Source organism: Chrysemys picta, chromosome 7, assembly GCF_011386835.1.
Source record: "Chrysemys picta bellii isolate R12L10 chromosome 7, ASM1138683v2, whole genome shotgun sequence".
NCBI classification, from domain to species: Eukaryota; Metazoa; Chordata; order Testudines; family Emydidae; genus Chrysemys; species Chrysemys picta.
In genome coordinates, this window is record NC_088797.1 from 29066659 (window position 1) to 29083669 (window position 17011).

At 43.8% G+C, this 17011-nt stretch overlaps 1 protein-coding gene across 18 annotated transcripts in view; it reads left to right on the forward strand.

The window, feature by feature from the left end:
- The window catches only part of WNK2 (WNK lysine deficient protein kinase 2), a 186290-nt gene that overhangs the window by 165954 nt on the left and 3325 nt on the right, over positions 1 to 17011 (forward strand). For 13 of the 18 annotated variants that reach the window (XM_065551045.1, XM_065551046.1, XM_065551047.1 and 10 more), the window contains one exon: positions 9109 to 11316. The exons of 2 other annotated variants lie outside the window; for them this stretch is intronic. In XM_065551045.1, the coding sequence (XP_065407117.1) occupies positions 9109 to 9459 (351 nt within the window). In that variant the 3' untranslated portion in view covers positions 9460 to 11316. Of the gene's footprint in view, positions 1 to 9108; positions 11317 to 17011 lie in introns of those variants that run through there. 3 more of the 18 variants (XM_065551049.1, XM_024100318.3, XM_065551050.1) reach the window with 2 other exon arrangements.

A 17011-nucleotide genomic window follows, 5' to 3' on the forward strand; every position in this document is an offset into this window, starting at 1 on the left:
GAAACTATAGTGAAGAACAGAATTATAAGACACATAGATGAACATGATTAGTTAGGGAAGAGTCAACACAGCATTTGTAAAGGGAAATCTTGTCTCACCAATCTATTAAAATTCTTTGAGGGGGTCAACAAACACGTGGTCAAGGGTGATCCAGTGGAAATAGTGTACCTGGACTTTCAGAAAGCCTTTGACAAGGCTCCTCACCAAAGGCTCTTAAGCAAACTAAGCAGTCATAGGATAAGGGGGAAGGTCCTCTCATGGATCCAGAACTAGTTAAAAGACAGGAAACAAAGAGTAGGAGTAAATGGTCAGTTTTCACATTGAAGAGAGGTATATAGTGGTGTCCCTCAAGGATCTGTACTGGGACCAGCACTGTTCAACGTATTCATAAATGATCTGAAAAAAAGGTGTAAACAGTGAGGTGGCAAAGTTTTCAGATGATACAAAATTACTCAAGATAGCAGACTGAAGAACTCCAAAAGTCTCTCACAAAACTGGGTGATTGGGCAACGAAATGGCAGATGAAATTCAATGCAAAGTAATGCACATTGGAAAACATAATCCCAACTATACATAAAAATGATGGGGTCTAAATTAGCTGTTACCACTCAAGAAAGAGACCTTGGAGTCACTGGATAGTTTTCTGAAAACATCTGTTCAATGTGCAGTGGCAGTCAAAAATGCTAGCAGAATGTTAGGAAGCAATAGGAAACATAAGAGAAAATATCATAATGCTACAATATAAAACCATGGTACACCCACACCTTGAATATTGCATGCAATTCTGGCCATCTCATCTCAAAAAAGATATATTAGAAACAGAAACAGTAAACAGAAGGACCACATAAATGATTAAGGATATGAAACAACTTCCATATGAGGAGAGATTAAAAAAACTTCACATAACACAAGATGCAGTGGTCACCCAATGAACTTAATAGGCAGCACGTTTAAAACAAGCAAAAGGAAGTACTTCACACAACGTACAGTCAACCTGTGGAACTCATTCATTGCCAGGGGATGTTGTGAAAGCCAAAAATATAACTGGGTTCAAAAAAGAATTAGATATGTTTATGGAGGATAGGTCCATCAATGGCTATTAGCCAAGATGGTCAGAGACGCAACCCCATTACAGGGGTGTCCCTAACCCTCTGACTGCCAGATGCTGAGACTGGAGAATAGGGGGTGGATCTCTTGATTATTGCCTGTTCGTTCCCTCTGAAGCATCTGGCACTGACCACCGTCAGAGACAGGATACTGGGCTAGATGGGCTATTGGTCTGACCCAGTATGGCCGTTTTTAGGTTCTAAAGACGTCTGTGGCAGTCCTACCACCGGAGTCAGTCTAGTATTTTTTTAACTAGGCAAAGCAATCGTGATGTAACATTGACAAACTTGCATTGGCAGAGGATAGACTAAATGGGCTGGAAAGTCTCTTCCATCTAAATCTGTACATCTTCATTGTGCCTGTTTTCTATTCAGAACCTCCATTAATATTAATAGGAGTTGCACACATGAACCCAGAGCTCAGCCTATAACACGGTCAGCAAACTCTGTATTTTTTCTGAGAGAACATTTCTGTTGCCCTTAAGGTCCTTTTATTGCTGTAGGCAAATTGTTTGCTGTGTGAGTGCAAGATATTACAGGTAACTTTTTAAAGTGAGAGCTGCTCTTTTAAGGGGAAGTCAACTAACAGCTCTTTGAAATGTTGGTGGATGTGGTTGACCAATTGCATACAGACGTATAGTGTTTTTCTCATTCTTTATTTCCCTCTCTCCATAGTTGGAAGCATAGTAGGCAATACATGAGACGGGGCTGGCAAAGGAGGACTTTAACTTTCCCTTCCAAGGGGGAAAAGGGAACAGCTTTCTGTTTTGTTCCCATTGAAATGAGAATTCCTACAGTAAACCACACCATGTTGCCTGGCTCTTTGAGCATGAAATATAGTCACTACCCTTTACCTTCTTTTAAAAAATACCTTCCAGTTTTCAGTAGTGTTATGGAACACTCAAACACCGGTAGAGTGTCTTCATCTGAGCTTTCATGTGACTTATTCCCTTTCAGACAGGAAATATGCATGAAAACGTATCATCCAACAGTATATGTAGAAATGTAAAGGGAGATAATTAGTAGGTATTGATGTCAAACCACCTAATAAGAAAATTTTCACTACTGCTAATCCATGCTGGACAAGTACTGAAATAACCAACTCTTATAGGTAGTTGTGGGCACCACAAAAACATAGGAAATGCAGAAAGTAACATAAAAACTGCCTTATGTATAAAGTGCATTGAATGTTCTTTGGATAAACGTATTACCTGAAGATGACAGAGGAAACCAAGGGATTCACTAACTAGGGGCTTTCCTTCCTGCCACTACGTGAGCTCTAAATGGCTATAAAAGAAACAACTGCAAAGGAAAGCTGTGAGCAGAAAAAAATGTTTTGAGTCGGTGATGTGATTGCTCTATAAAAGGTGCAGCCTCATTTCCGTCACTGACCTGGGATGTGTCATAAAGCTGGTCTGTTACCAAAACTTCATACATCTGTTTGAGCTTTGTTTTAGCTAGTTGACTGTTTAGGAAGCAAGAATTCTGAAGTAGGCATAGGGGCAAGGACAGGGAAGGGAGATTGTCAGCACTTGTTTTGCTGTGTTCCATATCGGTTGGCTTGGAAGAATAATGGAACTGTAATTAAATCTGTGCTTGAACAGGATCCACTACTCACTATCCTCCCCCGTCTGTCCGACTGGCTTTCCCTACATCTCGCTTGTCTAGATGCCAAGTAAGTGGGCATTGACAGGACCATCTGATGCCAGTTCTCAATTGTTTCTTACCCCTTGGTATTTTGATCTCTTGTCCAATGACAGGAGGAAAGAGGACTCTGTTCTACTCATCTTAGCCACCAGCACTAGCTGTATCCTGTTTGGTGGTGGTTATACTAGATTATTACTGTTAGTAGTATTGTAGCTATGACAGCAATCATACTCACCCCACCAAGTTGGGTTGAAGTAAAAATCTTCTCGGGCTGCACTGTGAGAACTGACCAGACTTAATCTCTCTCAAATAGGATATATACACCAATCTATCACACACTAGGTGTGACTGGCACATTAGACCTAGCCTGGTGAGAAAAGACAAGAGGCAAAAGAGGTGGAGCAGAAACAAAGACAACTGTTTCCTACTTACCGCCACTTGTCTCCATTTTGTTTGTTTTACTGTTGTTTGTGTGTTGATGTATTTGGTAAGTTAATGTTTAGGAGTATACCGGGCACAGAAGAGGATAGCAGTGGAGAAGGGGAAGGATGGCAGTAAAAGGCTAAGGAAGGATCTGAAGGGGAGGGAGGTGATCCGGTGCTCAGAAGTGTGACTGTTCTTCCTGGTGTAAGCAGGAGTGTGAAAAAGCCACGGGAGAGACCTAGGGGTTCTGGGACAGGGAGTGCTGATGATGGAAACCATGTCTTTGGTGTTTGTACAGGGAGTGTGGCAACACCCCTAGTTCCCACACCACTGGAGAGACCAGAGGTTTATAAAGGTCAGAAGAGTTGGGAAGGCGTAGTACGCAAAGGGGGGCGGGGGTATGTGGAAGGAAGGGTTGAGATGTGGCAGGAGTGGAGCTGTACACAGCCTTGAGGTGTAGCTAGACAGGAAGTGATTGAGGGGATTAGAGCAGAGGGATGCTGGCAGAGCCGACACACCAGGAAAGGAAGATCTGTTTAGCTGTAGCATTGTGAGTGGATTGCAGTTGTGAGTGGTGGGGAAGCTGGAGAGAGGAGGAGCTTCCATTACTCCATTTGAGAGAACCAGGGCATGACATGTTCCAGTAGAATGGGTGGACTTTGGATGGAAGCCTGCATCAGTTTTTTCACTCTGTTCTCTATGGCTTGGTTGCATTGGCCGCATAGGCGTGCGCAGCCCATTTCATTAGGGTGTGCACCCAGGGAGCACCACCCCTGCCCTAGTCCTGCCCCCATCCACTCCCTCCTACTTCCCGCCCCCTGACTTCCCCCCTCAGAACCCCCAATCCCCCCTGCTCCTTGTTCCCTGACTACCCCCTCCTGGGACCCCTGCCCCCCCAGGACTCCACCCCCTACCTAAGCCTCCCTGCTCCTTGTTCCCTGACTGACCCCCTAGAACCATACCCCCTACCTGTCCCCTGACTGCCCTGACTCTTATCCACACCCCTGCCCCCAGACAGACCCCCGAGACTCCCACACCTATCCAACTGCTCCCCATCCCCTGACAGGACCCCCAGAACTCCCAACCCATACAACCCCTCCGCTCTCTGCCTCCCCCAATCCCTCTCCACACCCCTGCCTCCTGACAGCCCCCCCAGAACTCAAGACTCATCCAACCCCCCACAGCTCCTTGTCCCCTGATCACCCCCTCCAGAGAACCCCCCACACTAACTGCCCCCCAGGACCCTCCTTGCTCCCTGTCCCCTGACTGCCCTGACCCCTGTCCCCCTCCACCCCCTGAGAGACCCTGGGACTCCCATGCCCCCATCCAATCCCCCCTGCCCCTGACTGCCCCCTCCAGAGACCCCCCCCGCCCCTAACCACCACCCCTATCCAACCCACCCTGTCCCCTGACTGCCCCCACCCCTTATCCAACCCCCCTGGCCCCGGACCCCTTACCATGAGATGAGGCTCCTAGCCTCCCCGCGGAGCCAAACACTGCCCCGCGGAAGCGCGCAGCCCTGGCCCCCAGATCACTGCACATGCGGCGGCATGGCTCCTGGGGAGGGGGGAGTGTATCTGACTCACTGCGGAGCCCCGGCCCCCAAAGTGCTGCGCGCGGTGGCATGGCTCCAAGGGAGGGGGGAGCATGTCTGCCTCACTGCGGAGCCAAACGCTGCCCCACGGGAGCACGCAGCCCCGGCCCCCAGAGCACTGCGCGCGCGGCAGTATGGCTCCAGGGAAGGCAGGAAGGGGCCGGCGGCTTGCTGCGTTCGGCCGGGCGCTCCGGCCTGGGAGCGCGGACCCCGCAGCTTGCCACGCCGGGGAGTGGAGCCATTTGCCCACCTGTGCATTAGAGTGTGCCTGAGCACACCTGGCACACCCCGTGCGCACGCCTATGATTGGCCGTGGTGGTTTCTTAAGGTTTGTCCTATGTTCACTTCAGCTACTGCATGTCAGGTAGCTTTATGTATCATAGAGACGTCATCTGTGTTGACTCTGTTTCCTAATGTATAATTATGCATTGTTTGCGTAGTTATGAATGTTGTTAAAGTAAGATAAGTACAGTGTATGTGATGGGGAAGGATTATCAAGGGAGGAAGAAAGAAAAATGACTTGCTCACCTCCTTCCCTCTCAATAATATTTTATTTATAAAATGCTTTTTAGCATGTCTAAAAACTTCATTAGGGCTTGTCTATATGAGCCACTCAGGAAAATTAATCTGAGCCAACTAAAGGTGTGAATTTAAAATGAATTAATTAAACTGCATTAAACCCTTGTGTGGACATTCTTGTTCGGAATTGAAGTGGCCTTAATTCGGTTTAGCATAATTCACTTCTTTCTAAATTTCTCTACCAGGGAAGTTATTTGTATCGCATGTGACTTTAGATGCAATTTTCAACACATCTGGTGGAGCCATTCATTGTGAGAACTATGTGTTTGTTTATCCAGCATGGTTAAGCCCAGGCTAGCTTAATAAACAAAATGTCTAGCACAAAAAGCAGAAAGAAACCTAAAATGAAACCGACAGAGAAACACTGTGAATTATGTAAAATCCGTTCAGAATAGGATTAGCCATGTGACTCTGTACCACTGACCACTTGTCATGGTATGGTGTATAAGAATCAGACAGAAAGTAAAGACACAGCTCTACTTCTTTCTCATCCCAGAGCTTTTTTGGAAACATTGTCAATGAGCTAGGAGACACAACTCCAAAATATTCTGCAAAGACTGTTACGGTTCTCACGCGTACATTCTCACACTTCTTAACCGAATGAATGAAACACAAAGTTCTGGTGTTTGTACCATTTGCACCAGGACACCAACATCTGATAGTCTTACGCCTCCCAAGACAACTTCAGTATAAAATATATGATCCATGCCAACCAGAAGTATTTCAAGGTATGTTGCAGATGCTGGTATCAGGAAATGCTATTACAAAAAAAAGACTCCCTGTAGTTACACAGTGCCTTCTGTTTTAGCATCACACACTCATCATTGATGAGCAATGCATATCCAGGAGTCATCAGGACACAGTAAAAATGAGCCTGCCTCAGAACTTCCTTCCAAATGAGTAACTGGCACGAATGGATGTAGCCAGCTTTGCTGACAATAAATTAGCCAACAGAATAGGACATCTGGTCCAGCAGGTATCTAATGATTTGAAAATGGCTTCTATCAGCATGGAGTTGGCCATCTCAGGAGGTGAGGGGGGAAATAGTGACATAATTCAACCTCAGCTGTGAATCCAACTCTGAAATTGACACTGGAACGATAAGTTATGGGGTCCGCCAACTCTTATTTGGAACTATTGGTGTATGTTTACAGTTCACTGGGTAGCTTACCTGATAAAACCCCAGCAGTGCCTTGCTATGTCTTGAGCCTGGCAAAATTCCTCAAGTGTGCATCAGTGGGAATACCTGCCTGGCCCTCAGACAGATGTAATGAAATACCCAGCTGATCTGGTTTACAGCCCTACCTTTCCTCATGACACAGATATTCAAGCTGCTGGTCAGTATTTGGACAAGGATTTCAGATTTGGCCAGGTTTTGCCTTGAACTTTATGGACTAAGTGAGCACAGAGAATGAAAGTCCATGGCTTCACTGAAACTAGAATCACCTGCTCCACTCCATGGCACGGTTCTCAATGCCCTGGCAGGGGTGTTGGTTGTGACATCACACTCAGAAGATGCTGAGAGATGCAAGAGTACTGCTGAAAACATTTGAGGATTATCGATGAAGATATTATTTCGAGGTTCAGCTGGAGAATCACAAAAAGGTTGCTGAAAAATAGTTTGACAGTCAACCTCCTATACATGGAGAAAGAGGCAATAGCTGGAGTGCAGCCAAAATTAATAGTGTTCATTTGGTCATTTTCTGGCAGCATGTACTAAGCAGTAGAGAAGTCCTCGAAATGTTAACATGAATCTGTCACGACTTTACAAGATATAGCCTGCGTGTGTGGGGTTTATATTTTGGGAACAAGATAATGTTATGTCCACCTCTATGGGTATAATCTATAAGAAGCAGCTGTGACCAAGAGTGATGTAGTTGAGAGAGAGCAAGAAACATACACACACCAAGGTAGAACCATACTTCTCAGTATCTAAAAAGAGCTGTATCACAGCTGACAATAAGCATTTCTTCAAGTTCTGATTCTTATACATTCAGGTAAACAGAGGTAGCAAAACCATCTGCAATAGTGCCATTTAGTGACTTCCAGTAATGTTATATAGTCTATTACTTATTGGGGCAGTATAATCAATTGTAAATTAGAGTGAAGTATATATGCAGTAAATCTGTTGTCAGTTACTTACTAGAACAATCTAGTTTGCTTGAAAACACCATTTTTAGTATCTTAAAATATGGGCTTAAATAACATTTTTTTAAAATCATCCTGTCCTATAGATATGTTCTCAGTTCATGTTGTTTTGTTGTTGCTTTCCAATTGGCTATATTCTGACTGCTATAAAATATACCAATAGTTTTGACAAAATTAACAATGTAAAAGAATCAAAAAAGTTAAAAGAACCCTGGTTCATGCCATTATTTTTAGTGGGGGAGTTTGCTGCATCCCTGATTTTAAAACCCACCATACAGGTGTCATATATATTTTAATATATTGATAACACACAGTCAGACTCAAACTTCACTTGAGATATGAAGTTAAGCAAACAAAAAGCCATTAAATATTTCTGCACTGGTTACAAATCAGGGTTTTGTTTTACAACTAGATGTTCCAGCCCCAAAAGCAAAAAGTCACTTGATGACATCACTGATACTTTAAAAATAAAATATAAAAAACTAACCCACCACCACACACACACACACCCTTATGTCTTACTCATACTTGCTTTTTGTCCTTAAAAATTCCCCACTTGAGCCAATCTTATCCATTTGACCTGTTCCATATTAAGATTTCCAAATTAAAAGGAACACTGGTATCTCTGTTTCAGGAATAGGTGCTGATTTGGTGCAAATACTGCAGGAAGTTATATGAAATTAAAAACTAACCCAGTCCACAGGGAGACCAGATTGTCTTGCATCAGAATTGTTCCTGTGATATTTGCTCTATTGTTAATCTTATAATTCCCAGAAAAGAAAGCCCTTTCTGTCACCTCACCATGCAAACTCCAAATACCCTTGTTTCAGTGAGCAGTGAAGGTGAACTACTGAGGGCTAAACCCCCCCCTCCTTTGAAAAGTTGTGCTGGGATTTTAAAGAACTGAGGAAGTTTAACCTGAGATTGGGCTACGGTTTTGTTTGTCTCGGGCAGGCATAAGTGCCAACTGGAGTTGGGGGATCTTACAGATCACCTTTTACAAAAAATTGCTTTTGTGGCTTTGTGTTGAGTTCTCCCCCTGGTTCAGTGGCATACCCTGGCCTGCCTGCCCCTTTTAGGCAATGGGGTTGACACAGCTATTATGTATACAGGCAGCTGCATTTTTTCCCACATCAAAATTAATTTATTTCCCAAACTGACCCTGTCCTTAGAGATGGAGGGTGAATAGAACCTACCTGGTTCTTGCACAGGCTGAGAGAGAGCAAAGTTTACTATTTCGGAGGCTACCAGAAGAGTCTAATGGCAGCTGTCTAATAGTGGAGAGGCCAAGGAACTTGGTGCAAAGTTATTCTTTGCATTCCTTTCCGATCTATGTCTCACCCAGAGGGGGTTTCTGTTAGAAAGGGTCAGTGGAGTGTGGTGGTATGCACCCTGTCATTCAAAGCCTAGTCTCTAAGGTGCCACAAGTACTCCTGTTCTTTTTACCACTTGAGGGAGTGAGACTAACGTCAGAGCTGAATCACTGGCCACCGCTGAGCTGAAAATGACCAATTCTACACAACTTTTATCGTTCAGAAAATATAATGCTGCATTGGTCAGTGCGGAGAAGATCGGCTTAATAGCTTTGCTTTTTTATTTGTCTTTCTATAGGTTAATTCAGTAAGAACAGGAGTGGGGGAAAAGTGCATTGTTCCAGTGTCTTGTCCTATGTCAGCCGCGTTAGCTCCTGGAGTTTCGCCAGCCATGCCAGTGCCTATGCCAGGTACTACCCTTTCTGGCACAGTAACACCTTATGTGATGCCTCTTTGTCAATATGGAGGAGTTTTCCCTACGCCAGTTTATGGAGTACAGTGGTCGGGCACAACAGCACAACCTGGGATTGTAGGAGCTCAGAGCATTGCACAGTTTCCAGCTCTTGGCAAAACTGGCTTGCAGATGTTTCCAGTGTCACTGCAGCAGCCTGCTGTCAATCCACCTGGCCCTAACATGAAAATAACATAGCTTTGTTGCCTTTTGATAGATAATGATGATTTCAAAATTGGAATGCTGAGTGTTTTGAGCCTATAGATGCCATATGTGTTTGAAGAGGTATGGTTCTACTGCTGGCACCCAGTTCAGCCCTAATAGCACACACAGCCATACACTGCATCAAGCAATCACTGTGAAATGTTTTCACGAAAGATAGTTTGTTTGTGATGGCAATATTTGCTTAAATTTCATTGCTAAAGACACTTTATTCTCTTGTGTTCCCGTGTTCTACACTTGCAATCTTGAAAGTTAATATACTTGAATTGAAGGTTACAAAATTGTATTAACCCTTGCAGGAGTACAGTGCCTTGAATTTAAGCTTTTCAGTCCCAGCTGGAAAGAGATATAAAAATATTTGAAAGGTGTATTTTATTTACAATCTGCTTGTGAGTTTAAATTGTTATTTTTTTTATTTGCAAAAATACTGAAGGTTTACAATTGAAGCTCTTGATTAATTTTGTTCCATTTTCTACTGTAAATGCTTTTATTTTAATTAGTGGGTTGAATTTAAATTTTTAAGGCTTTTCAGAAGTTTGCAAGGTGAGATTGGTTTGACTGAGATGCTGATCTAAATCCATTTGCATTTGTACGAGTAGTGAAATATATGCATTTTAAAATAGAAGCATTTACGAGAGCGATGAAAGTACGTTGTACATAAGTATAGGGAGTAGCTTTGGGCCGTGCATTTCCTTTCATTATGCGGTTGGTATATTTGTTGCAGATGACAACTCATTTTTGTTACAGGGAGCAGGCAGGCAAATACTGCTTTGTTTTAGTTCAGCAGCAAATTGATTACATTTTATTTCCCCCAATGGGCTTGTTTACTTCAGTTAAATTACAAATCCGTGCATGTTTCATCACTGAACAATCTAACTGAAATCTTGATTATAGGAGAACCCATCTCCAGGTTACTGTAAGACGTATGTAAGTATAGTACTTGCATGTACTCTCCCTTCAATTCTGTCAGCAGTATTGGTTAAGAATGGTATTTTTTGTCACTGAAGTGCTAACCGTACTCGCGCTGAAAGGGAATTAAATGTGAAGCTCTTATTTTTCTTTTTTCTTATGTGAACAGTGAATCCTTCGGTTTTGTTGTTTGACCACGGTTTGTTTGAATTTTTTTTTTTTAATTCGAATTAAGTTTGCACTGTAGGTAGCAAGGACACCTCTTCTGTTTGATAGTTGCTTTTTGTCCACTTTACTGTGCATAGAATCTGCATCTTCACCTCTCAGTCAAAAGGCACAAGGTAACCACTAAAACTGATTTAATGTTGGTAAGTTTCATTTTAATAGAACACACTAAGGGAAATCATTATGGGCACTGGTAACAAAACATTACATGGTCAGATTTGAAGGCACACTGCTCTAGATTTCTTTACTGCAATGACATTTTATATTACCTGCTGAAGGGTGGAGATGTCTTGTGCTGCCAAGCTGTGAATTGTATAGTTCTGTTGTACTTTGAGCATTATAACTGTCTAAATTATTTTGTTTGTACCCTTTAAATATATTATTCCATCGATTCAGTTAGAATTGAATTTTATAGACAATTATGCAGAGTCTTCTGCCTGGGCAAAATACTTACTGTAGTAAGAGATTTCTGTTCTCTGTAACATGTTTCTTTAGATTCATGTCTGTATGTTTCCTGAGCAACCATGGAAAATATGTTCTCACATCATTTCTCCTTCCGCTTGCACTGGATCTTACAGTTTGTTGCTATTGCCTGATGTATAGTCCACCCCTTGTATACTGACAAAGTCAGTGGCACTAAAATCCCCAAGAGATTGTATATACGAAAAAGAAGAAAAATAAACATTTTGTGCTTGAAAACTGTGTGACAAATTTAGTGTTTTCCTAAAACTTTGAAACAGATTGTTCTCTAACTGCACTTGACAACTGGCCTCCACCTCCCCACCAAGGCCATCCGTTCCTTTCCTTGCTTTTAAGGTGCAAATGCTGCCTTTCCCAGGTCTTGGCTGCTGCCTGTAACGGCTGCAATCCCAGGGTATGCAGCAGTGGAAGTGAGACTGAGCTGAAAGAGTCAGAACAGCACACACCTCTTCAGTCGATGTTATTTGCCATCTCTTGCCTAAATTTTTCTGGTGCTACGTTGCACATAGACTGGGAAGTAAACCCAACTGGACATTCCAATTGGTTGTCTTAAGTGAACTGCAGCACCAGCAACTCTGTGGAGGGCCATTAGGCTACTAGAGCTAGGCAGATGGTGGGAAGAGACACTTGAATTTGAGTATCAGAGGGGTAGCCGTGTTAGTCTGGATCTGTAAAAAGCAACAGAGAGTCCTGTGGCACCTTTGAGACTAACAGATGTATTGGAGCATAAGCTTTTGTGGGTGAATACAGACGAAGTAGGTCTGTCGCATCTTACGTGCATTTAACATGCGTGAATTCAGCTTTACGCAGTCAGCAAAAACAAAACAAAAAGAGAAAAATAACAATTTAAATACTATTCCTGTAGTGCGGGCAATTCCGCCCACCATTACACTCAATGTAATTTTGACTATACGCGGTTTTTGCTTTACACGCTGACCGCGGAACGTAACCCCAGCGTAAGATGAGACAGACCTGTACATCTGTTAGTCTTAAAGGTGCCACAGGACTCTCTGTTGAATTTGAGTGAATCTCCCCAATGAAATACCAAGGCTCCCCTTGTAACTCAACCTGTGATCATGTAAATGTGACAATCTACTGATGAAAATCAGCCCTGAAGTATTAACTGTGTGCACCATGCACTCCCTTGGAAGACTCTCACTCAGACAGACTGCATTGCAGAGATGAGAGGAGGAAAGTAACTGTGAACCAGACGTTTGGTGCATCTATTTCAATTTTTCAGCTTCCCTGTGTACGTGAGCTGGGCAGCCATTAGGGCCGAGACTCTCCTGAGTTCAATTGTTCTTACTTTTAAAATATGTATTGCAGTTCTCTGGCTACCCCTGGTCTCTTTTTTCCAGACCCACAACACACAAGAGAGAATGAGGAGTTGTTGCATTAATATATGTATACAGTCGTCTACTGTGTGTCGAAGAAGAGTCAGTAATACTGTGTTTACAAATAGTGTTGAATTTTGAAAAAAGAAGTGAATTTTGAGTGAGAGTCATACACAGCAGTATTGTTTCCTGAACGTACTCTTTACGATGGTGCTTTTAAAATGATTTGTGATATACATTTCTGAGCGACGGTTCTTAACTAGTGAGAGGGGTGCAGAGTAGTGGAGATAGAAGTTGACAGTTTCATTAAAATATTCTTTATTTTGATATCCAGATAGTCACCATGATTGAGATCCTTCATGCTACTAACTTTGGGCTAAATTCTGCTGTCTTTCCTCATGCCGAGTAGTGTCTTGCTCCGAGTCATTCCAGTGAAATAAATGATGATGCTCATCAAGCTAGGTACTATTCATTGTCAACAAGGGGATCCGAATCTAACGTGTGCCCAGCTTTTAGAGGCTGTAAGGACGTCAAAAGAATCCTCTGTGGGTACCCACCATTGGATATGCTCTTTGTACATGCAACTTGTAGCTACTCAAAAGTCGTTCTTTGTCTCTGTTAGCTTAATGCGCTCCCAACAGTTCAGTATAACTAGTGGGGAAAATCAAGAGAATATGTCTATATTAGCTCAAATGGTTCTAGCTAGCTGCATGTGTTTATATTAAGCCTTTGAAAAGGAAACTGAGTGTATCTGTCTCGATATTGTGCTGCCTATCGTTAAGGTTACCTGACATTTTCCATTATAAATCTCTGGTTTCAGTTGCTTGTAATTTTGCCAAACTGAAACTGATCAGGCTGAAATTTTCCATCCTGGGTGTGTGCCAAAGACGGAACGTTTTTAGAAGTTGCAGATAAAGCAGCTCAACCATTCCAGAGAAGGAGATTGGGGGGGCGGGAAATCTTTCAACACTTCCATTGAGAAACTCGAGTGTCCCCATCATTTGGAGCAGAGACTCTACATTTTGCAGGGCGCTTGCCCTTGGAGTCAGGAATGTGCCATTTGTCATTCCCATGAAAATCTGCCCACGTCTGGCCAAATGATAAACCTCTGAAAAAGCTGCTTGCACATGCGCCATAGAGCTTTGTTGGAGTTTGGCAACTAGATTCTTGGAAGACTGCATCTGCATTGAGCATGCTCCATCCTTGCACAGCGCCTCCTTGAAGGCCAGACTCTGCATCTGTCATCCCCACAGAATGACTGAGCATGCTCCATCCGGGGCTGCAGGGGCTGAGCAGGACTTTCCCTGCAATGGGGTGCCAGGCACCATGACTAAGAGCGGGGAGGCATTCTCCCATGCTCTCAGTGCTCCTGCTGCTGGTGCCCAGACTGCAAGAAGGAGGAGGAAGCCGAATGACTCAACTGCAAAGGGGTGAGCAGCAAGGGAGAGGGGATAGGGGCTGAGAGTGCAGGGCAGGAGCAGAGAGGACAGAAGATGTCAGGGGGGAGGCAGGCCTGGGGGAGTATACGAGTGAGGGAAGCAGGAGCCATTGGGAGGCCCAGGGCAGCAGCTGGGGGAGATACCAGTAGGGCAGGTGACAGGGTCATGAACTCGGGAGGTGGGGTTAGAAGCAGAAGTGTCTTTGCCCACTGGAGACCACTCCCTTACAGAACCTGGGAGGGAACCCATTATCCCTATGGCTCACCATTCCTCTGCTGTCTAGCAAGTATCACTGAACCTCAGTGGCATAGTGTGTCCCTTATCCCCCTGTCATGCCAGGACAACATAGAAGATAATAGCCTTCTACTGCTACCAGTAACTCTGTTAGTTTCTATGGTAGAGAATGTGCACGGAACTAAAGAGCCCAATGCTGCTGAGGTCCCATGTGAAGGGCCAGGATGGATCCCTGTGATAGAAGGTTTGGTTTTTTTCTCCAATGTTTAAGCTTTTAAAGGCTTAGGAGATAACATTTTTTAAAAGTTAAAAGCATAAAAGTTGCAAAATCAAGCACTCACCAGTTAGCAAATACCACAATTAAGTTGCCTGTGCAATTGTAACTCAGTTCCCTTGTGTGTTTGCATTACGACAGGCTTTCATTACAGGGTCACATCCTATTTTGGTCAACAAGACACTTGTCTCATCAAGGGCACGTGATGGACCTGTTCTAAGAATGAGTCAGGATTGTGTAGTGAGTCAGGCTGTTGGCTGTAGGACCCCTGCTTCATTGGTAGCAAAAGTTAGTTGTGTACAATTTGCAGGACTGGGACAGGCGGGCCTAGGCCTGCCCGAGTCTAAAGGTCTAGCCCCTCCGAACCACTAGGTCCAGGCCGCACCTGAGCATTGGAGACAATGAAAGAGAAAACAGGATCAGGAGTGAGGTTAGAGGTTCTAAGTTGTGTAGTGACTGAGGCAGGGGATTGCAGGAAGAGAACGGATGGTCTTTTGTGGCTTAGGCATATGAATGCTGCCCTGGATAACTGGATTCTGTCTCTGCCACAAAAATGCTATGTGATGCTGGGCAGGTCACTTAACCCAAACTTCACAGGTGGCTACTGTGTGCTCCTCATTTTCTGGGTGCCCAGTGTGAGACCCCTAGGGTCAGATTTGTGGAATTGCTGATTCTTTTCAAACTGGAGATTTAAATTTCCTGATCTCGGCAAGGTAAAGATTCTCCTGTGCAGTATTCTCACTGGAGAAAACAATGGGATGTATTAAACCTACAAAACAAACCCCACAGACTTGGAATGAAACCCCCAAATAGCGTGTGTACGTAGGTGGTATTTGAATAGAATAGTGACCATCCTTCCAACATCTTCGCAAGTCACCCATGAAAAGTTCTAATCGGATTTCCCAGTTTTTCAATGCTTGGAGTGCAATGTGATTTTTCTTTCTCAAAATAAGCAGAGGTTCCAGGTCTAGACCAGCAGGGTTCAGGTGCCATTTGTGCCCTAATATACATAGCAAAAACCTGCGGAGTTCCTGAATCATTGCCGGCCCACTGAGGTCAGTTGGGTATTTCTTACTGAAGTGATTGGCCTTGAGGTAGGGGTCACAAACTAAATAGTTCACGGCAGAGTCTTAAATAATAACTTGTAAGGTTTCCTGCATCCTTCTTCCCCTTTCCACCCTAGACTTATTGCACCATTTGTAGAAGATGCTGGGTGCTGGAGTAGTTCGTGTGTGATGCATTGTGTAGTAAGTCTCTCTGCATAGGAGGCAGTCGTGTATACACACAAATGTTTTCGTTGTCAATAGGGGATGCGTATCTTGTTGTATGACTGGGGAGCTGACAAAGGGACAAACAAGGCTGACCCCAGATGGTGCTTGGGGTGTTTGATTCTAATTTTTTTTATTATTATTATTATTATTTATTGAATCTTTTATTTCTAATCTTAGCTTTTTTTTATATACTTTTTTTTTAACCTGGACTCTGGCCTGCAATTATGAAGCCAGGGCGGTATGGCTCTCTCGAGAGCTACAAGGGCCTTGGCCATTCTGGGCCTTCTGTGGTGGTGCTCCTGAATGGATCTGAGGCAGCTAAAATGACTTCCCAGCCTAGACTCTTGAGACTGACCCCTGATGAGCTTAGATGTGAAATTTTGGAGGCTGTGTAGATGAGGTCTGGTGTGAGCAATTATCTCATTGGCTACTTCTTGATCAGCTTTGTTTTGTCAACAGCTTCATGGGCAGAGCTCCTCTTCTGTTCCAGGAGATCAGGTTCTAAACCCTGATCCTTGTTCATTCTCTTCTCACTGCAGTTAGGTGAAAGATGTGCTAGCCCTGATAAACCCAAAGAGGTCAGTGTCAGTAATCAAAGAACTTGGTGCTGAAAGGGATTTGGATGTGCTATAAAACTACTCAAGGTGCTGTTGGCAAATAAATCCGTTGTAAATAATCGATCTGGGATTTGAGCTTGAATAGTCAATCTGATCTAGCATGAACAGCATTAGAAACCTGGCTGGATAATAACTTGGCCTCATTTTGTGAACTTCCTGGTCCCTCTTGCTTTTTTCAGGATGCCAGTTGTAATGTAGCGGGGTTGCAGTGACGATCCTCTTTTAGATCCAGTCTTGAATGTAGAACTTTTTTCCTAGAATGACTTCTAGACTCGGAGTCTGGAGGCCTGAGCATATGAAGTATTTGGATCTTCTATGTGCAAAGCATCGTCAGGCATCAGGCTTTTCTTGATAAATACCCTAACACTGGGCATGTCAGGGAAGCTTCTAGCAGTGTTAGGTTAATATCGGCTGTAACCGTGAAGCCCCTGTGAATTCTTCTTGGCGATTTCAATGCTGGGGGGGGGGGTGAGACGAGCTTGGATTCATTTACTTTGCTGGCAGACAGATTCACCAGTGCATATTCAACATGCTAGAATAGTCCCATGTTAGAAAGGGCCCCGCCCTATGCTGGACTGATCTCATGGGGTATAAGAAATCTCCAGGGTCAGGGCCGGCTCCAGCATTTCTGCCGCCCCAAGCAAAAAAAATAAATAAATAAGCTGCGATCGCAATTGGGAAAAGAAAAAAAAAAAAGCCACGAGCGGCAGTTCAGCGGCAGATCCTTCACTCCCAGAGGGAGTGA